This window comes from Phoxinus phoxinus (genome assembly GCF_949152265.1).
Source record: "Phoxinus phoxinus genome assembly, chromosome: 1".
Classification (NCBI taxonomy): Eukaryota; Metazoa; Chordata; class Actinopteri; order Cypriniformes; family Leuciscidae; genus Phoxinus; species Phoxinus phoxinus.
Genome location: NC_136876.1, coordinates 38,503,292 through 38,528,256, shown reverse-complemented (window position 1 = coordinate 38,528,256; position 24,965 = coordinate 38,503,292). Strand labels below are relative to the sequence as shown.

Here is a 24,965-nt window from a genome sequence, read left to right as displayed (position 1 = left end):
TCACCAGATTAGTAGCGTTAAATATCTAAATAGGCAAACTGTTGTTCATTGTGATTTCAAAATAAAAGTTTAAACCCTCGCTCTTTTTTTTTTGTATGTTTTGATGCCTACCAGTTCTTGTTCAAGAGATTATAGAAGCTGTAGCATTTCTATCATCAAAAAGTGGCCAAATATGAAAGAGTAAGTGATCATTTGAATAAATGTTGTTTGGCCAATATTAAAGGCGACCTATTATGGTCCATTTTACAAGATGTAATATAAGTCTCAGTTATCACCAGAATATGACTGTAAAGTTTCAGCTCAAAATACCTTTTGATTGGAAGGAAAACATGCTGTGTTTCTGTATATATCTTTAAATGCAAATGAGCTGCAGCTCCCCGCTCTGCTTTCCAGAAGAGGGTGGCGCCACGTACCTCCAATACTAAAACATCTGTTTGGCTTTGAATATCACTATCGTGGTCACGCTCGCGTGACATTGCAGTTCTTCATCATCATGAAAGTTTATTATCTGCATGCATTTTAAAGCCATATCAGTCTAAACTTCTGATATATGGTTTTTTGAGCGCACACACCTGAAGCATGCACACAGAAAGATGGCTGCGCTTAAACTGTCAAATACACACAAAGTTCTCATAAATACAGTTGGTTATGTCTGTGAACGTAAACAGCAAGTAAAAAAAATCACGTGTATATTAGATCTCTGTATTAAAGTGAAAGCATCATAATATACAGTACCTACATATATGCTATTAATATGAATCAAACAACAAAAGGTAAACAGAAAATCACTCACTGTTCTTGATTGAATAACTTGTAATAGCTTTAATAAGAATACAATTCTTACTTGAATGCTGCTGTTAAAGGCTCTGGCTTGGAGATAAACATGTGTACAGCTCACTCAGGGCAGGGTCTATGCTAATAGGGCTAATAGTCCATCAGCTGTCATGTCATAAGCATTTGTGACGTCACATTGCTAGAAGGCAAACGGCTTGTTCTGAGACTGCTTATGATTTATGGGGATTAAAAAAAGAGGAGGGGGTGGATTTTTACCTTTATGGGTAGTATTGTACACACATTGCCGACACATTTATGTTCAAACTCCATGTAAAGGTGAATTTTGCATAATATTTGTGAATTTTCCCCTTTAAACAAGGATTTGGTCATGCTGTACTCTATTACAAAAATAATCATTAGTGACAGCACTAGACTTTCAGTAAAAAAATTAAATAAATGTCCAGTCATATATTTCATCATTGAAGATTATTGAAATATTTAACACATTCTCGTGAACCCAATATCGTTTATCGTCTCGTTTCGTGAGATTCTGTAAGTGTACCATCACACCCCTAGTAAGAAATCTTCTTGAGCATCAAATCATCATACTAGACTGATTTCTGAGGAATCATGACACTGAAGACTGGAGTAATGATAATGAAAATTCAGCTTTGCATCACAGCAATAACATTTTTAAATATATTATTTAAAAAAAATTACATTTTAAATTGTAATAATATTTCACAATATTACGGTTTTACTGTATTTTTGAGCAAATAAATGCAGCCTTGGTTAGCAGAAGAGTTTTTTTAAAAACGTCTTATATCATAAAATATCTTACCGACACCAAACTTACAATGGTAGTTTAAATGCAAATGAGATTTGGATCATATGAGCATTTATATATTTTATAAAAAAACAAAATGAAAATATAGCTGCAAGCAGCGATTACGGGCCCAAGCCGGTGGCACCGCCACCCCGGTGCCTTTAGTTGCACTAAAGGCACCAGGAAGACGGTGCCACCGGCTTGGGCCCTCCATCGCTGCTTGCAGCTATATTTATTTATATATATATATATATATACATATATATATATATATATATATATATATATATATATATATATAAAAATCCGCCACCCCGGTGCCTTTAGGGTTCCTGTGCACGACGGGCAGTAACGTAACTCTGCTTTGACTGTCCAGAAGAAGTCTGCTTTAGAGCTTGCATCAGTGTGGGTTCTGCAAAAGTGCGCATTGAGGGCACATATCAACCACAAAGTATGCGTGAGCACCCTTCTGAAACCTAAAATGAAAAATTAGACACCCAGTCTCATGGACTTAACGGACACATGAAATCAGCAGCCATTGTAAGTAAACAAGACCAAAAATTCATATGAAGTGTGGTATATATAATATATATATATATATTAAATTTTTTAAGGGACAAGACAGAGAATTTGACTTGCCTGACCTGATTAGAACAGTGAAAAAATAAAATAAAAAAATGGGTTGTGCAAAAGGCTCATCGAGGGCAGATTTTTTGCCAGATTTTTTTAAAAAGTTTAAATATATCAAAACAGAAAGATTTTTTTACATTGAAAAACGTGCAATGAAAAAACAGGAATAGGGGAGGGGAATGACAGACAGAGGGAGACAGAGAACTTTTGAAACTAAAAAAATAACATCCTAACTTTGACAGAAAGTAGTCTTTGATAATGTTTAAATATACATAAAAATGCAGCATTGAATTAATTGAAATTAGTGTACTTTAAAACACTTGTTTAAAAGAAAAAACACATTTATACATAGTATAAAACACTAGATGGCACAATATACCTATTTTTAATAGTCTTTCTGCCCCCCTCCCCACACAGACACACACAGGAGGGGCTGTCTGTGTGTGTGGCTGCAATGTCAAGATTGCAATGTGTGTGTGTGTGTGTGTGTGTGTGTGTGTGTACGAGGATCGATCGAAAAATGGAGACATAAAAACATACTCTGTCATTTTGTTCATACAGGACATCATTCAAACTGCAAAGTGTTTCCTCATATTTGTGTACACTCGCAATAAAACACAACATTGTGCTTTTGTTAAACTATAAACTCTTGTCAAACTGTAACCTACAAATGTCACCCAACCAAAATCACACACACACACACACAACAATGTTGACTGTTTTTGTTCTGTTTCAGCAGCGAAAATAGTTAAACAAAGATCACAGCAGAACCATTGCGCATCTCAGTGTTTTTTCATTAGTGAATGATTCCGCATTTTGAAAGAATCGCTTGACTCAAAGATTCAATGATCAATCCATAAAGATCTGTGTCATTCATGAATGACTCAGTCATTTGAACGACTCGTTTGAACGAATGAATCAATGACTCGCTCATTAAGACGGTCGCCTGGCGACACCTAAAGGAGGTTTAGTGTTATGTTTAAAAGTAGCCTTTCATTCTTTGCAACGATCGTTAATTAACTTATATTTAAAACAATCTTGTAACATTATTTAATGCATTGTTATTTTTCAGTGTAAAATATTTAATTTGATCAGCCACAGGGTAGGCTAACAGTCCTACAGTGTTATTATTCTAAATAATTTAATTTATAGATCAAATTTAGAAATTAAAATTGAACTATGAAGCATACATTTAATAAGAGTAGGGTGTGACTAGGTATAGATATTACATACAGATATTCAAATATAGTGGGCACTAGCCTATTAAAACCTGAACGTGTCCGCTTAATAAATCGTGAGCTGAATGAGTCTCAGCAAACATCAGCACAAGGAGTCCAATTTCATTAATCATGAGTGAAGAGCTGACTGAAAAGATTAAGAATAATAGGCTATTGAACACGCAATTCAAGCAATCCCACCCCCGAAATGGCGCTATGTTTAAAATTAAACGAAATGCTCACGGCTGCACGAGCAATAACGCGTTCACGGCGAGGAACGAGCAGAACAGAGTGAATGTGTTTTAGTTCATTCAGACGTCCAGTAGCCTACTTACTTTGGCTTTTAAGTTAGCGATTTAAAAGCCCCCGCTTTAATCACACATCGATTAACCGGTAGGAAAATATTCTAACAGTCACTATTTAAATAGATACAATATACAATGGGCCTACCTGATTTTGATCACAAGAGGGCAGTATTGCCCTATGTATGACTTATTTTTTGACTAAATAGCGCATTCTGGCTGTTTTTTTAACATATACATAATTCTTAAATTGAAAAAAAGAACAAAATGGGTTTAGTTCTGATATTTGTATACTTTTATATAGAAATAAATGGTGAATAATAACATTTTTAGAAGATATGAGGCTTTTAGTGTTTCCCTTTTTTGGACATTACTTTAATCCCTCGCCATAGCAAAACCGTTTGAGATATTTAATATCCGTTCACAATTTAGCATCTTTAATGTATTTTCATCATGTTGAAAAAGTTTGGTGTGAATAAAATAAACCACTGCTAAAAACTCGTAGTCTAAAGTATACCATAAATCACATTCAAACCAAAATATCTGACTTCTTGTTGGTCGGAGCTAATGACTGTAAATCAGAAAGTTGTCCGGCTCGATGTGCACAATATACATACCAAGTTTTGTGACTGCAGGTAAAACTAACCCCCCCACTTTTGTCAAAAGTAACACATTTCCTGCTGCCAGTTGGTGGCGCTATAACTTTGACTCACATTAGTTACATCCATGTGATCGGCCTCTTACAACAAACACACTACTGAAGTTTCATCAAGATCAATAAATGTATGAAGACGTTATAACACATCGTGTTTCTCTTTTCTCGCCATAAATTCGTTTCCTCGCCACGGCCAAACCGTTTGAGATATCAAAAATCCGTCCGCAATTTAGAATCATCCATGTCTTGACTTCATGCTGACCGAGTTTGGTGGTGATCAGACTCATTTTCTTGGAGGAGTATATCAAATTCCAGGGGCATGCGTTTTCATACCACCCACAATAGCCGACTTCCTGTTGGACTGGCGTAAAACTTAGAGCACGAAAGTTGTTTGGCCCGATGAGATCTAAATGTGTACCGAGTTTCATATTATTACATGCAAGCGTGTTTGATATACGGACAAGTGTTCGAATCCCATTCCAGGGGGCGCTGTCGAGCCCCCCTGCCACGCCCGGGTACCAGCTTCAGCCCGGCCCTGAGGGTTCTGACCTGTGTGCAAAATTTCAAGAGTTTTCGAGCACGTTAAGGGCCCCAAAAGTGCCCGAGATTTTGCACACAGCAGAGAAAGGGTTAAACTAAACTAGCCCCCCTCCTCACACACACACACACACACACACACACACAGATGCAGAGGGGCAGAGGGAAAATGCTCCAAACAGTACACATTCAAACCAAAATATCTGACTTCCTGTTGGTCGGAGCTAATGACTGTAAATTAGAAAGTTGTCCGGCTCGGGGAGATAAATATAGATACCGATTTTGGTTACTGTAGGTAAAACTAATACCCCATTTTTGACTAAAGGTGGCGCTACTGAGCCCCTTACCACGCCCGTTTCTGAAACTTCGCACATGTCTATTAGACAATAAATCTGATATGCATGTTGAGTTTCATGCAATTTGAAGTATGTTAAGAGCCTCAAATGCATCCAAAAAGAATATAAAAGTTTAAAGCGTTGCCATGGCGACAGTATTAAAGATATCAATAATCCTTTCACAGGTCTACATCTGTCGTGTGTTTACATTATACAGATGAAGTTTGAAGCAAATCGGGTAAAAATAAGAGGGTGAATTCAAAGCATTTTGAAAGTGACACACTTCCTGCTGCCAGTTGGTGGCGCTATAACTTTGACTCACAATAGTCACATCCATGTGATGGGCCTCTTACAGCGAACACACTGCTGAAGTTTCATCAAGATCAATTAATGTATGAGGATGTTATAACACACTTCCTGTTTCCAATATTCGCCATAAATTCGTTTCCTCGCCACGGCCAAACCGTTCGAGATATCAAAAATCCCCTCGCAATTTTTCATCCTCAATGTCTTGACTTCATGCACACCGAGTTTCGTGGCGATTGGTTGAATCGTCTAGGAGGAGTATTTTAAATTCCATTGAATGCGTTTTTCTAACTACCCCAAATAGCCGACTTCCTGTTGGGCTGGCGTAAAAAGTCAGAGCATGAAGGATATATGAACCGATGAGATCTATAAGTGTACCGAGTTTCATATTATTTCATGCAAGCGTGTTTGATTTATGGACCAAGTTTTCGGACCCCGTTCCAGGGGGCGCTGTCGAGCCCCCCTGCCACGCCCGGGTACCAGCTTCAGTCCGGCTCTAATGGCCGCGGGTTCTGACCAGTGTGCAAAGTTTCAAGAGTTTTTGAGCACGTTAAGGCCCCCAAAAGTGCCCGAATAGTCGTAAGAAAAATAATAATAAAGATAAATATAAATACCGATTTTTGTTACTGTAGGTAAAACTAATACCCCATTTTTGACTAAAGGTGGCGCTACTGAGCCCCTTACCACGCCCGTTTCTGAAACTTTGCACAAGTGTACTAGGCAATAAATGTAAAGTGTCTGTCGAGTTTCATGCAATTTCAAGCATGCTAAGAGTCTCAAAAACTTTAAAAAAGAATATTAAAGTTTGCTGCGTTGCCATGGCAACAGTATTTAAGATATCAATAATCCTTTCACAGGTCTACATCTGCCGTGTGTTTACATTATACACATAAAGTTTGAAGCAAATCGGGTAAAAATATGAGAGTGATTTTAAAGCATTTTGAAAGTGACACACTTCCTGCTGCCAGTTGGTGGCGCTATAACTTTGACTCACAATAGTCACATCCATGTGATCGGCCTCTTACAACAAACACACTGCTGAAGTTTCATCAAGATCAGTTAATGTATGAGGATGTTATAACACACTTCCTGTTTCCAATATTCGCCATAAATTAGTTTCCTCGCCATGGCCAAACCGTTCGAGATATCAAAAATCCCCTGGCAATTTATCATCCTCCATGTCTTGACTTCATGCACACCGAGTTTCGTGGTGATTGGTTGAATTTTCTAGGAGGAGTATTTTAAATTCCATTGCATGTGTTTTTTAAACTACGCCAAATAGCCGACTTCCTGTTGGGCTGGGGTAAAAAGTCAGAGCACGAAGGATATATGAACCGATGAGATCTATAAGTGTACCGAGTTTCATATTATTACACGCAAGCGTGTTTGATTTATGGACCAAGTTTTCGGACCGCGTTCCAGGGGGCGCTGTCGAGCCCCCCTGCCACGCCCGGGTACCAGCTTCAGTCCGGCTCTAATGGCCGCGGGTTCTGACCCATGTGCAAAGTTTCAAGAGTTTTTGAGCACGTTAAGAGACCCAAAAGTGCCCGAATAGTCGTAAGAAAAATAATAATAATAATAATAATAATCTGAAGGAAAACAATAGGGCCTTCGCCTTTTCAAGGCTTGGGCCCTAATAATCCGGAGGAAAACAATAGGGCCTTCGCCTTTTCAAGGCTTGGGCCCTAATTAATTTCATAAAATATGTTTTAGTAAGTTACTAATACCGGTAGTTAGGATCATTTCAATCTGTCAGGACCATTAATTTAACCCCAAAAAAGCACAAAAGTGCAAAAAATTATCTTTCCTTGAGATGTAGTGTGTATATCATTTTTCATCCATGTTTACCTAGCTGGCCCCTGACGATGCATGGAAGTGCCCTCACTGTAAGCAGCTGCAGCAGGGCACAGTGCAGATGAGCTTGTGGACCCTCCCAGACATCCTCATCCTTCACCTCAAACGCTTCCGACAGGTGGGAGAGCGGCGTAACAAGCTCTCTACTCTGGTCCACTTCCCCCTCACGGGCCTTGCTATGGGCCGCCATGTGGTCAAGAGGAGCAACTGTGTCCGTCCACCGCATGGCTCGAAACAACAGGCCCATCACAGGCCTGAAGCCAGCCGACACTCACTCGACTTCCTATACGACCTGTACGCTGTGTGTAACCATCATGGAGGCATGCATGGAGGCCACTACACAGGTGTGTGAGCAAAAGAGAAATATGTCAACAATGATCTAAAATGTGCCTTTTAGTAAAACCTGATGAGACAAAATGTATACTTAAATTGTAACTTTTATTTTATTTTATTTTATTTTATTGTAATTGATTTTCAACTTAACTTTGCATTGTTTCAATGTCGGTAGTATATGCAAATTAACAATGTCTACTCGTTCTTCGTGTTACCTGGACTGAGAAATTTCAATTTATTTTGTCAGCAAATGTTTTGATAGCTTCAGGGCTTTCGTGAAAACTACAGATTATACTTCTGCATTTTTGCATTGAGTTAACAGAAAAGTTATTGTAAGGGTAGGTTTATCACTGAAAATTGTATCGTGGAACGCCGCTCGACCCAGGGTCTGTGGTAGGAGCACCATCTCTCTTAGAATATAACTGCCTCCTAGATCTCAGAGGCCACCATGTTCTATTTCAAACAGACGATATGTCAGTGGTCTTGTGTATAAATCATCAGGGGGGTCTGAGGTCACGCCATCTACAGACTGGCATACCAGATCCTCCTGTGGTCCCAGGGAAAACTGCTCTCCCTCAGAGCACTCTATATCCCTGGGCACTTGAATTTGGGAGCAGACGTCCTGTCAAGGCAGTGGCTGAGGCCCGGAGAATGGAGACTCCACCCCTAGATGGTGGAATTAATGAGGCGGATATGGACCCGTTTCCATCTTACAAGAAACGACTCATGTTCCACTCTGGTTCTCCCTCACGCACCCAGCACCACTGGGGCTGGATGCCATGGCACAGACGGGGCCGAAGCTTCATCTGTACACATTTCCCCCGATCGCTCTGCTCCTGGGAGTTCTAGAAGAATTCACCTGGTGGAGCTTTGTCGTCTTCTGGTTGTCCCATTATGGCTGTCCTGAGGACGGTTCTCAGACCTGATAGCCCTCCTAGACAGTCAGGACCTTCTATTGCAGGCCAGGGGCACTATATACCATCCCCGGTCAGAGAGATGAAAAGACCTAAGGGGGATCAGCTCCAGAATATTTGTATCTCAACCGAGAGTCTGTTGGACTGCTCAATAATTATGAGGTGCGTGGTATGCCTACAGCTCTGTTAGTGAGAGCTTATTCCTCTAGACATATTGCATCTTCAAAAGCCTTGTTGTTGGGAGTCTCCCTCAAAGATGTTTGTGATGCAGCAGGTTGGTCAGCCCTGCCCACATTTATAAGGTTTTTTTATAAGACACTGCGCACCCTTGCCATACGTCCTGCATGCCTGGGAGCGGCTTGTTTCAGCCCATCAAAAGCTGATGCTGTTATCTTGGCTTCCCTTCATAGCTCCGCCTTATGCCGGCACACATCACAAGGTGACGCAGCACCAATCAAAACAGGACTAGTTGGACACGTGCTTCAGATGCAGTCATGCTGAAGGCATTCCCCAAAGCGTCAGCTGGGATGCAGCATCTAGTTCCCCTCTCAGGGAACCATGGTTACATGTGTAACCTGAGACGTTTAAAAAAAAAAAAAAAAAACTTAAGCCTGCAACCAACGGTTTAGGAGTTATGAGCGATTTTATACTTTTGATCGCTGTATCACCACTCCAAGGCCAATTGGGGTGAGCCTCGGTGACGTAGACAGGGGTGGGTACTACCATCCCTCAAAGTGTCAAGTCTCTATGACTTATGGTTTGGTCTGGCCGATCTTGGAAAATCCTGAAAATTACAATAGGGTTACATTTTTTATAAATGTCTAATATCCGCTGATATTGATAAATAAATAAAAATAATAAAAATCTTATTTTGAATTGCCTAATATCTGATGGGGTAGTTTAGCAGTGTTGCACATTGTGAGATCACAGTCAGATTTATGGAATCATTATGAGGGAAGAACACTTGAAAATTCGCCACATCTTCTAGATCCAGGGCCCTGGGGAGAGGATTCACATTTTTTTGAGATATTGACCCCAAACAAATCTCAGCACCAACTATTTAGGGCAGGGGGCTTGATTCAGATTCAGACAGGGCGGCGATATCATGAGGGTTTTTTTGTATTTTTTTTTTAAAACAGTTTTTATTCTTGTTTTAGAGCATCATAAACTTTAAAGCATTTTAGAAGCATACTAAGTTGTTTTTCGAACTAGTTTACTCTTGTAACCCTGCATTGTGATACTGTGAATAGCATTGGCTTGTTATTAATTACTTGTGATATTCTTCATTTGTTAGTCACTTTGTATAATTTTAAATCTACATTAAAGGCACACTATAGTGTTTAAAAGTTTGGAGTTAGTATGATTTTCTTTGAAAGAAATTAATACTTTTATTTAGCAAGGATGCATTAAATTGATCAAAAGTGAAAGTAAAGACTTTTACTTTGTTGCAAAAATATATATTATTTTGAATAAATGCGGTTCTTTTGAAATTTCTATTCATTAAAGTATCCTCAAAAAAAATCTGTCACCGTTTCCAACTGAAAGGATCATGTGACACTGAAAACTAGAGTAATGATGCTGAAAATTCAGCTTTGCATCACATGAATAAATTTCATTTTAAAATGTATTAAAACAGTTATTTTTAAAATGCACTAATATCTCACAATATTACTGTTTTTACTGTATTTTTGCAAAATCAAGCCTTGGTGAGCATAAGAGAACCCAAACTTTTGAACAGTAGTGTGCATGTACCGCATTAAGTTTTGTTAGATTTATGCTTACTTACAAATTTGTACATTTATTTATGTTTTGCAGTGTAAGTACTTGTATGCATGCGTATGTAAATGTTTAAAATGAAAACAATACCATGGTCAAAGTAATTCTGGCCCCCGTGCAAGGATATACTTGAGCATGAAGTAAACTGCTTTCTGAATATAATGAATCTCTGTTTTGAACAGCATACTGCAGGAACTCAGTGGATGGTCAGTGGTACGCCTACGATGACAGCACTGTTGAGCCGGTGCCTGAGGGAGAAGTGTGCACTCGTGGTGCTTATATCCTGTTCTATCAGAGACGTGATGCCATTCCATCCTGGTCAGCTAACTGCTCACTACAAGGTGAACACTCGTATCTGCATTACTGTATATCCTCATACCAAGGGCAAACAAAGAGTGCATTATCAAGAGTACAAGAATATTCTTTAAAAGTAGTACTGTAGTTTTGCTAAGCATATCATTTCACCCTGTCCGATGTTGTGCTATCTCTTCATGACATGTAACTTTACACTAAGAAATTATTGAGTTTTTGTAGCAATGTATGTTGATAAGGGAAGAAGGAGGTGGGAATCGGCGAACATTTTATTTATTTATTATATAAAGTAATATAAATTATTTTAATTTATCAAAATAAACAAAACACTCACGCCGTTCTCTCATGGCTCTCGGCCCAGCCCTGCTTGCCACAGTTTGAAAATTACATTACTGCTTTTGAATTACATTGTTGGAAAATCCTTACAAATAAAAAAATATGCTTTGCTTTTGAGGAAAAAAATCCAATCTGAATTTTATTTTATTTTATTTTTACCAAAACCTCTACTCTACAGAACACAGAAATCGTAACTTTATTTATTTTTACGCAAAGTAGTGCATTCTAGGCTCTGAGTATCTATCCACCCATCTGAAGTTCAAATATTTTGTATTTTTTATATTATAATATTTTTTTTATATAAAAATGTATTTTTGATCAAATAAATGCTGGTGGTGAGCATAAAAGACTTGCTTCAATACCGTAAAAAAAAAAAATCTTTCCCCAAATTTTTTAACAAAAGTGTATATCTGGCAATGTTTTGCATTTCTACACAGTTCTCAACATCTTTCTCTCTCGACATCTTGAGAACCACATCTTCAGAATCCAAATATAAACACAGAAATGACACAAATGAATTCAACAACCATTCCAGAGTGTACTTTATCACTGTGCTGCCACAACAACAACCTTGGTGAAGGATTAGGAACAAAACACTTGCAAGAAGGACGAGCTGCCGACTAGCCTCACTGGGAACAGACATGGTTTCGAGTTGCTTGTCTCATTCATGTTTACACTTTAATTTAGACACTTTCTTTTTCTGCTCATATGTCTCTGCTGCTGTTTTCCTTTCCTCTCCATTCCTCTGAAGTTATGCTATATGATTCTTCAACAAATCAAATCTACACCATGACATGTAAAAGTATAAAATTTATATAACCTAAAAATGTATTATGACAAGCGCATATCTCCACTGAAGCAAGCTGAGCGGGCGTTTTCAATGACTTCTCTATGGGGAGTGAACAGAAGGCTCGCACATCAAAAAGACGAGCAGTGTTCATGCAACTTTATGCAAATGAGAGGTGGAAAACATAGGGTGACAACAAACTGATGTGAGATGAATGCAGTTACGTCTGTCTAAGCTTTTTTTTTTTTTTATCTGCCGGAGTGCTGGTGGATTCTGTGGTTAAATGGCATTTTTGCGTTTCATTAGATTTAATTCAGATTTGAATTTGCATTTTGCATGCTTTCTTTGTACAGTAGCTATGTTTATTACAATCATAGACCACTCTCAAGTTTTGAGTGAGATTTTTCTCTTTCTCGAAGAGAAGTCTCTTCTGCTCACCAGGGCTTCGTTCATTTGATCAGAAATACATTAAAAAGACATATTGTGAAATTTAAAATAGCTGTTTTTTATTGTAATATATTTTTTAAATTGTATTTATTCATGTGATGCAAAGCTGAATTTGCAGCATCTTTACTCCAGTCTTCAGTGTCACATGATCCTTCAGAAATCAGTCTGATTTGCTGCACAAGAAACATTTCTTTATGTATTTTTGCGGAATCATTTTCATTATTCTTTGATAAATTGAAAGTTTAAAAGATCAGAAATCTTTTGTAGCAATATAAATCTTTACTGTAAAAAATTAAAGCATCCTTGCTGAATAAATGTATTAATTTCTTTTTAAAAACAAATCTTACTGACCACAATTCTTTGAACAGTAGTGCAAGTTAAGAACATCCGCTTTGGTTGCATGAATCAAGTTCACATCAGTAAGTAGTAAATGCAATTAAAATGGGTGTGAATTTAAATCCATATGCTGAAAGACTAAATTATAGTTATAATAGAAGTGAAGTGAAGTCTGAATTTCATAGGTAATTATAAGGTGTTAACATTCTGGTGCTCTTTGGTAATTTTTTGACAGATACATTTGAATGTTTTTGTTTCTCTTCTTCAAAATGGTATGAAGCGTGTTTTTTCGTGGTTTTAAATGGCCCTGAAAAAAATAGTCACACATGTTCTTCTCGCAGTGAAAAATGACCGCATTGGAAATTAATTTCATCTAGTGGAATGTTTTGGTACTGCACCCAAACAAAATGCTATTGAAAGGTCATTCAATTTTATTTCTGTGCATTTTTCATAACAATAAACAAACTTTTTAAGTTAACTTTTTTTTAAAAACTTTTTTCACATCAGCAAAAATCTGCCACGAGTTATCTTTTAAAATAAAAAGACCAAACTTAAGTCTGTGCTTCAAAGCATTCAAGATTTATGACAGTTGGAAATTTCATTTTCAGGTCTATGCTTAAAAGGTGAATAAATGGATTACAACAACTACATACATTTCATTTAAACTATTAAATGAAAAACAATATCGAACTAAAATAGTACATTCATTTTATTTAAATAAAAATGTTTTTGACCGTCATGCGAAGGTCACCAGAGGTTAATAATCAAAACTGCAAATGTCTTGCAGAAGAACATTGTAGCCAGAGCTCTCTGTTTATGTATATGACGAATCACGCCTGGTCCAAAATAGTCAGGATATAAATAATAATAATACATATTAAGATGGAATAAGAACAATGATATATACTGAATCTTACATTATAATAAATATTGATATTGTCAAAGGTGCTGTAATTAGTCATGAAATGTCATGCAGAGGCCTTAGGTTACTCCACTGTGGTAGTAATTAAAATGGATCTGTTATCAGTAGCTCCCATTGATTCACATTAGAAAACAGTTCTGTGGAGTCTGAGCTCGACTGAGTTAAACTGTTGTCAAGCTACAGTTCAAAATAAAGTAACTGATCTGTCAGTTTCACGTTTGTGGAGTTAAAGCGATCACCTTCAGAGTTGGCTGTTGTGCTCAGTCTCAGATCAAATTTATAGGATTCACCTCCACACTAACGTGCCCCAGAGCATTTATGCATAAACTTTATAAACTCTCAAATATGTTTATTTGAAGCTTGTGATGTGCTTTTTCAAATAGTTCTCATGTCTTTGTGATTTTGTCAATCCTTATAATATGAAACTTTGCAGCTTAACCTGCACATAAATATGAGAGCTCTTTTCTCTGCATGTCTGATCCAGAGAACATGTTGTTCCTACTTTCCATAGCTGACTTAAAGGCATAGTTCGCCCAAGAATATGAAAACTCTTTTCAAATAATTTTAAATAATTCCTGTTCTCTTGGACTTAAAAAAAAAAAAAGTAAAATTAAGCAGCACTGTTTTCAACATTGATGATAATAATAAATGTTTCTTGAGCATCAAATCATCATATTAGAATGATTTCTGAAGGATTGTGTAACACTGGAGTGAAGAAATTATGCAAAAAAATGTCACAATATTACTGTTTTTACTATATTGATTAAATTAATGCAGCCTTGGTAAGCATAAGAGGTTGAAAATATTGTATTAATTAATTAGATTAAATAGATGCTGCCTTGGTATGCGTGACTTCTTTCAAAAACATTAAATACCATCCTTCCCACATATTTGACAATTTGACAGTCACATTAATATAAAGGACTGAATAAAAAGGCACTGAAAGGTCGTGTCTCAATGTTTTGATTCTGTCAACCCGTCTGAGACATTTTTCATATGCTGCATGTTTCCCATGTTCTGTAACTCTTTTGAAAGGTTATTGCAACAGCAGTTCACCAGCATCTCACAATCATAGCATAGTACTTGTTTGGACCCATCATATCTTCATGCATGTTTGTATTAGCCTACCATAGTTTTCCTACAAATATCATGATTAAATGGTGGATAACATCGTATATGATGTATAATAAAATTGCAAAAAAACATACCACTCTGCAAAGTCCTCTTGTTCGTTAACATTCTGACAATGTTAGGTCTGAATCGTGCTCAAAATTGGTTTGAAATTGACGCCATCCTCAATAGTTACACTAGAAAATAACTCGCAGTTATGCAGGGGCGGGACATTTCGCGAACACGTGCTAAGCGCTGCCAATCAGAACACACTGGCCCAGCTAACCAATCACAGCACATGTCATATTTCGAAAGGAGGGGCTTCATCAAAATGGGCATGCTTGAGCCAGTCAGACTGGGGAGAGAGGTGCTGTGATAATGTGACAAAGAGACTGACAAACCCCCCAAGCCAGAGAGACTGACAAACCCCCTAAGCCAGATTCCCAGTGAAATGCTCTCAGACAACAAGTGCAGTGAGTTTGCTTCTTTCTTCTCTGAGAAAATCAATAATATCAGAACGGTGATCAGCACATCCTTGAGTTGCACTGGGGTCAGACAGATCAGACCACAACCTGAGAAAGTAGTTACTATGCCTGATTTCGATGAAATTAATGGCAAAACGTTGGAAGAAACCGTACAGCACCTTAAAACATCGACCTGCGCCCTTGACGCTCTTCCCACATGTTGCTTCAAACGTGTGTTAAACAGCTTAGAAGCAGATCTGCTAGAAGTGGTAAATGCCTCACTTCTCTCTGGTAGTTTTCCAAACTCCCTGAAAACTGCAGTTGTCAAACCCCTCCTGAAAAAGAGCAATCTGGATAAGACTATATTAAGCAACTATAGACCGATCTCAAATCTTCCTATCATTGGCAAGATCATTGAAAAAGTTGTTTTCAATCAGCTGAACAAATTCTTAAGCTCGAATGGATACTTTGACAATTTTCAATCTGGTTTCCGATCGCATCACAGCACATAGACAGCGCTCATAAAGATAATAAACGACATTCGCTTAAATACTGATACAGGCAAATTATCAGTGTTGGTACTACTCGACCTCAGTGCTGCATTTGACACTGTTGATCACAACATACTTCTTGACAGGCTGGAAAACTGGGTGGGTCTTTCTGGGATAGTCCTAAAATGGTTCAGGTCATACTTAGAAGAGAGAGGTTATTATGTATAGGAGACCATAAGTCTGAGTGGACATCCATGACATGCGGAGTTCCTCAAGGCTCAATTCTTGCGCCACTCCTATTCAACCTGTACATGCTTCCAATGAGCCAAATAATGAGAAAGAACCAAATCTCTTACCACAGCTATGCAGACGACACACAGATCTACTTAGCCCTATCGCCAAACGATTACAGCCCCATTGACTCCCTGTTCCAATGCATTGCTGAAGTAAACAGTTGGATGTGCCAAAACTTTCTTCAGTTAAACAAAGACAAAACTGAAGTCATTGCTTGTGGAAACAAAGATGAAGTTCTCAAGGTGAATGCATACCTTCACTTTATGGGTCAAACAACTAAAAATCAAGTCAGGAATATTGATGTGTCTCTAGAGTCAGACCTTAGCTTCAGTAGTCATGTCAAAGCAATAACTAAATCAGCATATTATCATCTGAAAAATATTGCAAGAAATAGATGCTTTGTTTCCAGTCAAGACTTAGAGAAACTTGTGCATGCTTTCATCACCAGCAGGGTGGATTATTGTAATGGACTCCTCACTGGCCTTCCCAAAAAGACCATAAGACAGTTGCAGCTCGTACAGAACGCTGCAGAACCAGAACACATGAACACATCACACCAGTCTTCAGGTCTTTACACTGGCTCCCAGTTACATTTAGTATTGATTTTAAAGTATTATTACTGGTATATAAATCATGTAATGGCCTAGGACCTCAATACATTGCAGATTTGCTCACTGAATATAAACCCAACAGATCACTCAGATCATTAGGATCACATCAGCTTGAAATACCAAGGGTTCACTCAAAGCAAGGAGAGTCCGCTTTTAGCTATTATGCCAGCCGCAGCTGGAACCAGCTTCCAGAAGAGATCAGGTGTGCTCCTACAGTCACATTCAAATCCAGACTCAAAACACATCTGTTTAGCTGTGCATTTAATGAATGAGCACTGTGCCACTGTTCGTCCGACTGTACTGTATTTTATTTTTAATTCTAAACTGTTATAATTTTTTCTTATTTCTTTTGATTATTTTAATTTCTTCTATGTAAAGCACTTTGAATTACCATTGTGTCTGAAATGTGCTATATAAATAAACTTACCTTGCCTTGCCTAATGTCAAAAAGGAATACATTTAATAAAATAAAATAAAATGTTTTTTGAACGATCAAGAATGAAATGAATTAATATATTTGATTGAATAGATGAGGCCTTGGTAAGCATTACTTCTTTCAAAAACATTAAACACCATCCTTCCCACATAAAAAACATGTGACAGTCACATCAATATAAAGGTCTTAATAAAAAGGCACTGAAAGGTCACGTCTCGAGACATTCTTTCATATGCTGCGTGTTTCCCATGTTGTGCAACTCATTTTTGAAAGGTTATTGTTCCAGCAGTCTGCCAGCATCTCACTGTCATTTGTATGCACAGCATAATACTTGTTTGGAGCCATTCCATCTCATCTTCATGGGTGTTTAATAGAAACAAGACTCGCACATACAAAGGCTAGAGCAGAATGAGAACAGGGTTCCTTCTTGGTATTTTCAGGAACCTTAAACCAAAATGCTTGAGCATAATTCTGTTTGCTCAGTTCCACAATGCTAGGATTCGGCTACATGTGCATTTATTTATCATCAGAAAACCAAAAGCATTCTGACTTGCATGAAATGGGTAACGTTAACTAGGCTACTTTTGACCCACAGGTTCCTCCAGCGTCTCTATATCAGATCACTGGCTCGTCCGATTGAATGCAGACAACCGAATTTCCAATTCAACTAGCAAGCTGTCCAATTCATCTTCAGCTCCGGAGCCCCAAACACCACACGTTCCTGTCATCCATGAGCCTCTAAATGAAGATAATGGTCAGTAAACTCTTGATTTATGTCTACTGCTTCTCTTAAAACAATAAGTGGTATTTCTTTTACAATTTAATGAAGTCATATGTACAGTAACCTGCTCCATTGTTTTGAGTCGTTTTTAAAGGAAAGTCTCTGGCTTTCTGATAATAATTCTTATAATTTTAGATGTAATCAAGTCAAGTCCCATTTATTTATATAGCGCTTTATACAATACAGATTGTTTCATTTCAGTTAAATGTTGGCTGTCATAACTTGTTTTGACCATTTTCAGACATTATGAGATTTATTCAAATAAACATTAAATAATCACTAACAGGTTAAGGAAAATCAATAACACGTTACAATAAGGTTCCACTTGTTAGTTAACTACCTTAGTTAACATGAACTAACAATGAAAAATACTTCTAACGCATTTATTAATCTCAGTTCATTATAATTTTAACTGACTAAGCTGCATTAGAGAAGACAGTGTTTGACACAACTTTTCCAAAACTCATTTGTTTGACTTAACTTATTTTAAACACTGTTCCTGAACATTATAACCCCAACGTTTATCTGTGCGCTGCACATTTTATGGAGAACAGCTTGTTTTCTGTTGCTTTTGTAAGCTCTTGCTTTTGTAAGACTGTGCACCGCTCCTTAGGAAAATTAACCATGGTTTTGTGATCGATTACTGTTTGTATTACCTTAGTTTTCCGACAAATATCATGATTAAATTGTGGATAACATCGTATATATAATAATGTATAAGAAAATTACAAAAAACATACCACTCTGAAATGTCCTGTGAAATCCGTTTTGCACGATCCTCTTGTTCGTTAACATTGTCAGGGTCTGAACACCATCCTCAATATTTACACTAGAGGGTGTACCGCAAAGGTCTATTCTCTCTCCAACACTTTTTTCTTTGTACTTGCTCCCATTGGGTAGCATTTTTAGAAAACATGGAGTATCATTCCACTGTTTTGCTGACGACGCTCAATTGTATTTACCACTAAGACACCCGATGAAATCTTTGGATTGTCTTTTAGCTTGCCTAGATGATGTTAAAAACTGGATGGCAAAAAATGTCTTAATGTTAAACGAGGACAAAACAGAGGTCATTGTGTTTGGCCAGCCAAATAACCCTACCAAGGTCCTTTTAGATTCGAGCCCATTGGTGCCTTACTGTAAAACGTCGATACGAGATTTAGGCATCCAAATCGATGATAACCTAAAAATGGAGAAGCAAATCGGTGGTACGTGTTTGTTTTTATAATCTGCGTATCGTAGTAAAAACTAAACCTTTCTTATCAAATGTATGTGTACCAGTAGCCATATCACCCTGTAGCCCAAGACTGGTTGCCCATCACAACACACTGGGCCAGCTAACCAATCACAGCACATTTTGTATTTCGGAAGGAGGGGCTTCATCGAAATCGGTGTGTTCGAGCCAGACTGGGGAGAGAGGTGCTGTAATAATGTAAAATATGTATACTTTTTTTTTAAAGAGCATAATAGGACCCCTTTAACAGTATGTATGATTTTACGATACATCAAAACAACATTAGCAAATTTCGCAAAAAAAATGTGTAATGAGCAGTAAAATTAATTTGTAAGCTGAGATTTTGTTTAATCAAAAATAACAAGGTAAAATAAACACAAACACACACAAAAAAAGATTCTGCATATCACTTTTCTCCTCAAACGGTTTTCAGACCAAGCTTGTCACATATGACTAACTAGCCCTCCATTTTTTGCTTTTAGGTGTAGTTGAGCCGACACCATTTGTACGGAGCGTCCGGGGTCACAGCATGAGTATGCGCTACCACTCAAAATCCAAGACAGGCCCAAGCAAAGTTCTTCCACTGCGCTGGTCATTTGCTTCCAAGGAACGCAGAAAGCCCTCCAGCGTAGCTCCACAATCGGCAAACGACGAGCTGGTGGAGTACCTTGAGTCGGGCCGGCGGCCTCGATGTACCAAGGAGCCAATAGTCAGCATCGTGGCTAGTCCTTCACAGGTCAAAGCCCAGCTTCGCGAGGACGATTCCCTGAGTTCCCCCAGCTGTAGCAGTAGTCTCAACGGTGTGGAGCGAAGTTGCTATCAAGGTCCGGATTCGCCCAGGCTACCCGAAGGCCAGAGCAGACCAGCATCAGACCTTAATGGTACCAGTTGTGATGGTTCATGGGCCAAAAGCAGCTCAGCATCAACCAGGCAGGAGCACGAAAGGACTCAAGGAAGCAAGTCGCTTCAAGGTTCCCCTAATGCACTCCCCAATGGCACTAGCAACAGTGCATCTCATTCCAGAGACTCTACGTTAAAACGGCTCCGGAACCAGGCGGCTGCAGCTAGCAGGATTCATTCCAGCCAGATGCAAACGGCCACTGGGGAAAGCAGGAGTAAAGATGGCGCCCTTCCCGCCATCAGCAAGGAGGTGGGACACGGAAAAACACTTTCCAGTAAGAGCTTGACCAAACTCTCTCTATCCAACGGCACTCTCAATGGGAAGGGAGTAGAGGCGAGGAAATCCGGTACTTCTCACAAGAGTGCCAATAAAATAGTTAGTAGCAGAGAAAACCAGGTTTGTTCAAGCACAGCTAATATAAAACGTGCCCACAGCTCATCCAGTATTCAGAGCAGGCTAGATATGACTTTGAAAAGGACGTCGTCTCTCCAAAGAAATAGTACGTTGGTGCCGGCCCCCCATAAAGGACTTACGGTTGATAAATCCTCCTATGCAACACTACAGAGAATCAGATACAGCAGCACTTCACTTGGCAGACAGAGACCTGTGCCCGAGTCCTGCTTCTGACTGGTGTCTCCTTCACTGTGGGAAATGGTGTTTGTATATATGTTTTATGCATCTGGCAACGTTTAAAACAACACACTATTGCTCTTTTCCTAAACCTAGTAAGCATTGTGTGCAGCTTGTTTTAGCCAAATGAAAGGCAGCAGGTACCCAATGTTGAAAACAGTTGTGCTACTTCGCTACAGCTTGATTGGAAATGAGGAAGTATGTTCCTCTCACTTCACCTGTATTGAAATCAATTGCGAGTAAAGTCTCCCATTTTTATGACAGTTTCAGGCAATGTTTCAGGCAATCCAAATTGTTTCTAATACAATAAGGATGCTGCCTTAGAAGATAGCTATGTAGGGTGTAGGGAGTAAGGTTCACTTGGCTAAGCTCACTAGGTTTTGAAACAGAGCTCTTTCCCCTCTCAAATCTGTCTTTCTGTATTAGTCCATTGTTGGTATAAGCAATATTGAACTTGCATATCTCAAAGCCTGTTCTTAAATCTCCATTTATACCTTCAAATATGTAGCATCACACGCTAGTTGCTGGAATAATTACCCGATTAGCATTACAGATACAGTAGGACTTGCTTAAATGTCAGAATTGGAAGTCTGCTTTATGCTTTCAGTGGAACGGTCATGTTTATTTATGCAAGTGCCTTTTTGTACTGATCTCAGGAGAGCGATGTTCGCAGGAACAGAATGACTGTGTATTGTTTTTTTGTTTTTTTTACTCATAAATATACATGCACACACCTCACCACAGATAAAATAAATCCACAAACAGCCTAAACATTTATTGATCTCCCTCCCACACAGTATCCCAAATGACACTAAATATTTTATTGTGTACCTTGCTCTCTACATGATTCACTTGTTTTCTGACAGGAATGGACTATGCAAGCACAATCAGATGTGCATGTCATGCTCATCTCTGAGTTCAATGCGTTTAAGCATCAGCTGGAAATTGAGCACTAATTGCAAAAAGGATCAAGGTGCTGATTTTCATTTTAAAAAGAAATATTAATTTCGTATGAATGAAGATCTGTAATTGAAGATAAATTGAGGCATAAAAAAGGCAGTATCTTAGAACAATATTTAACACAGGGAATAAACATATAAAATAATTAGAGGAAGCAGTTGTCTGAGAAGTTTTGATAATATTGATGTAGGTTTGGAACTATGAATCGGAACAATTTTGGATGGTTTTTCTCTCGTGCATAGTCTTTTTTTTGTTATGCAAACGAATAATACCGCAAATTGCATGGCTTGTTGACTTTTCTAACCAGTTGGACTTATGACTTGGGTCAGTAAGAAATCACCTAGCAATGACGTAGACTTCAAGACACTAAAAACCACTCAAAACACATTCAAGTTACCACACTCGCACATTCAAGTTACAAATGGCTGAGCTCACTTGGATAGAAAGGGCTGTATTTCGCCTCAAAATCTGCTGAACAAATATGACCGCAACTTAATTGGGTCTAAATGGTAAGCAAGACATGTAATATTACTTAACTCTGTTACACCGCTTACACTTTAAATAATAAATGAAATAATAATCCCAATGCACTTTCCAGACCTTTGGAGTGATGTTGTGCCCTCATATCACTAACCTTGATAATCTTGTATGTGAACTGTTCACCTGAAATTAGACTCCCCATGTTATTGTTAATGTGCACTAAACCTGAAGAGCCGTGCTTATGTAACAGGCTACTTAAAAAGCAATGTATTATGATAAATGTTGTTGAGTGTGATTATTACTGAGGACATTTGTTCTGAAAGAGCATTTTCTCCTGTGCTCCTGGGCGAGTTTTTAATTGGATGTATTATGTGTAATTAAATATATGCTGATATGTTTGTTATCAAGATAAAGCAAGCCATTAAACACATTGTGCTAACACATTGCACCTAGTTTATCTTTAGGCTAGTTGTGGCGAGGGGGGCGTGGTAAAGCTAGGTCTGCAGTGGGGGAACGAGTGCGGGAGGTTCCGCAAGCCTCCACTGGGGTTTCCCCATTTGAACTTCTCTATGGTTGTCAGTCCTGTGGGGTGCTTGAGGTCATCAGAGAGGCTTGGGAGGAGGACCCTTCAAACAGCGGTAGTGAAATTCAGTATGTCATGGACCTCCGAGCAAAACTCCACACATTGGAGCGACTCCCAATGGAGAATTTGCTCCAGGCTCAAGATAAAGAAAGTCGCTGCAAAACAGGGGTACATGGCAACCGGGAGAGAAAGTGCTTGTATTACTTCCAACGTCTAGTTCTAAATTACTCACGAATTGGCAAGGACCTTTTGTGGTTACACAGCGAGTCGGGGGATCTCGATTATGAGGGAAGATGAATGAATATGGGTGATTCATGTAAAATTTATCATCTCAATTTTTAAAACGCTGGAATGAGGTGACATCGGTTGAGTTAGCAGTGGAAGATTTCAGACCAGAAGCAGCTGTCAAATCCAATCAGCTCACTCTGATCCCTAATGGTTTCATTTAGCCAAGTCGCAAGCAGACTTTACAGATGTTTTTACCCCTGCCTGGACGCACGGACCTTATACAGCACCATATCAAACCGATCCCCGGGGAGGTTGCACTCAGCCATCCCTAACGTTTACCTAAAAGCAAGAAAAAAGTGGTACAGGGTGAATTAAAGGCCATGCGATGGGAATTCAGTCTCTGTTCGGACCACTCGCCCCACCAGTGGCTCCACCATATGAAGGATACCAACGTGCGGATCACCCGTTGGTATTTAGCTTTACAGCCTTTTAAATTCAAGGTGGTCCACAGGCCAGGGGCGCATGCTGGCTGTAGCCGACTTCCTCTCTAGAAATGGGGGGGGAGTGGGCTGCAGGCCGGATGGCTCCACAGCCTGAGTCCGGAGGTGGGGGTATGTTGTGAGGTGAGCGTGGTAAAGCGAGGTCTGCAGCAGGGGAACGAGTGCGAAGATGAACGGTGATAAGGAGGTCAAGTGAATGATATACCACCTGTCTCTAATTCCAGTGATTGGCGTAGAGACAAGATATAGCGCCCCACAGACCTGGGGCAGGGAGAGGGAGAGACTGGTGACTCACAGAGACTGTTATTTTGCTGTGTATGGGACTGTGGAGGCAGAGAGCCTGACATTATTTATTTTGTTCATTTTTTTCTTTGAGAAATAAAAAGCTTTGATTACTCACCCAAGTTTTTTAAAAACAGATGCATTTGCAGCTCGATCAATAAATCTTTCACTGCCTCTGAGATTGCCATTCTTAAACGTTCATGCGATGACGCAACACAATCTAAATGTCAATACCAATGTATTCTGTAAATACTGTGAAATGGCAGCTATATTGCAGAATAAATAAATTAAACATTGTGGCCAATAGTTGCTATTGTGCATGAGCAGTATTATTGTGTTTTAGACATTGCTGTTTTCTCTATAACATCCAAGTCTGTCTTGACAACAATTATGCGTATTGCATATGTTTGTCAAATGACTCACACAAATGAGTGTGAAAAAAATGTGTCTAATATATATAAACAAGTTCACCTGTTGAAGTTTATTTTACATAAATCACAATGTGCAAATCATGAACATTTCAGCTTTCTTTTCTCCTGATAGGAGGAACAATCTTGACCAGAGACTGAAAAAGGTGTTTTGAATGACAGTATGACGAGAACTCTGTGTGTCAAAATTGAAAGAACAGAGAAATTGAACAGACAGTCTTAGTTGGCTTTGATTATCCACTATTGTCCTGCAGACATCAAATTGCATGACTGAGCTGAATAAATATTAATAAATTAGTCTTCTTTTTTTTTAAAGATTCTGTTTTTCTTGATGGCTCAAGTACTTGAGCAATTCCTTAGAGGTGAAATCAAAGGTGTGCTCTCAGAAACGCATGTTATAGTAATTTGGCTTTTATTGATTCAGACGTTTCCTCCTTCTCAGTATGAGTCATTTAGCCCTGCCACAGGATTAACACCCAGCTATTGGACTGTTTTATTCAAATATGTCCCATTTAATTCCCCCTCCCATCATTTGAAGGCTGATTATGAGCTTGTTTGAAACGTTTCATATACCTTGGTATTGCCATCGGGTTATTCAACACCCAGCCAATGTATCCTACCCTCCACTGAAGCTCTCGAATGATGCATGGCTCTGTTAGACGTATTGCATTAGGTTTGAGGTCAATGACGTTTATTCACAAACGATGTAATTGATGTCCTACAGTCACCAATATATCATTGGAGATCTGCAGCAGAGGGTAACAGGCTAATGATAGAATAACAATTTTCAATTTCGAAGTGCGCTGCCTGCAGGGACTCCATAAACACTCTGTTTTTGTAGACTAAAACTCACAAACAAGTTAGCGTTTTAACTCTTCCGGTTCCATCGTCTTGAAGTCAATGGGATTTTGGTTTAATGCATGAAATAAGGTCTGTGGCGAACATAAGTTTGT

At 38.6% G+C, this 24,965-nt stretch overlaps 1 protein-coding gene across 3 annotated transcripts in view; it reads left to right on the top strand.

The window, feature by feature from the left end:
• The window catches only part of usp43b (ubiquitin specific peptidase 43b), a 97,813-nt gene extending 73,421 nt beyond the window's left edge, over positions 1 to 24,392 (top strand). For all 3 annotated transcript variants that reach the window (XM_079610870.1, XM_079610871.1, XM_079610872.1), the window contains 4 exons: positions 7,435 to 7,780; positions 10,642 to 10,800; positions 17,601 to 17,759; positions 19,503 to 24,392. In XM_079610870.1, coding sequence (XP_079466996.1) covers positions 7,435 to 7,780; positions 10,642 to 10,800; positions 17,601 to 17,759; positions 19,503 to 20,548 — 1,710 coding nt within the window. In that variant the 3' untranslated portion in view covers positions 20,549 to 24,392. The remainder of the gene's footprint in view (positions 1 to 7,434; positions 7,781 to 10,641; positions 10,801 to 17,600; positions 17,760 to 19,502) is intronic.
• Positions 24,393 to 24,965: the final 573 nt, after the last annotated feature.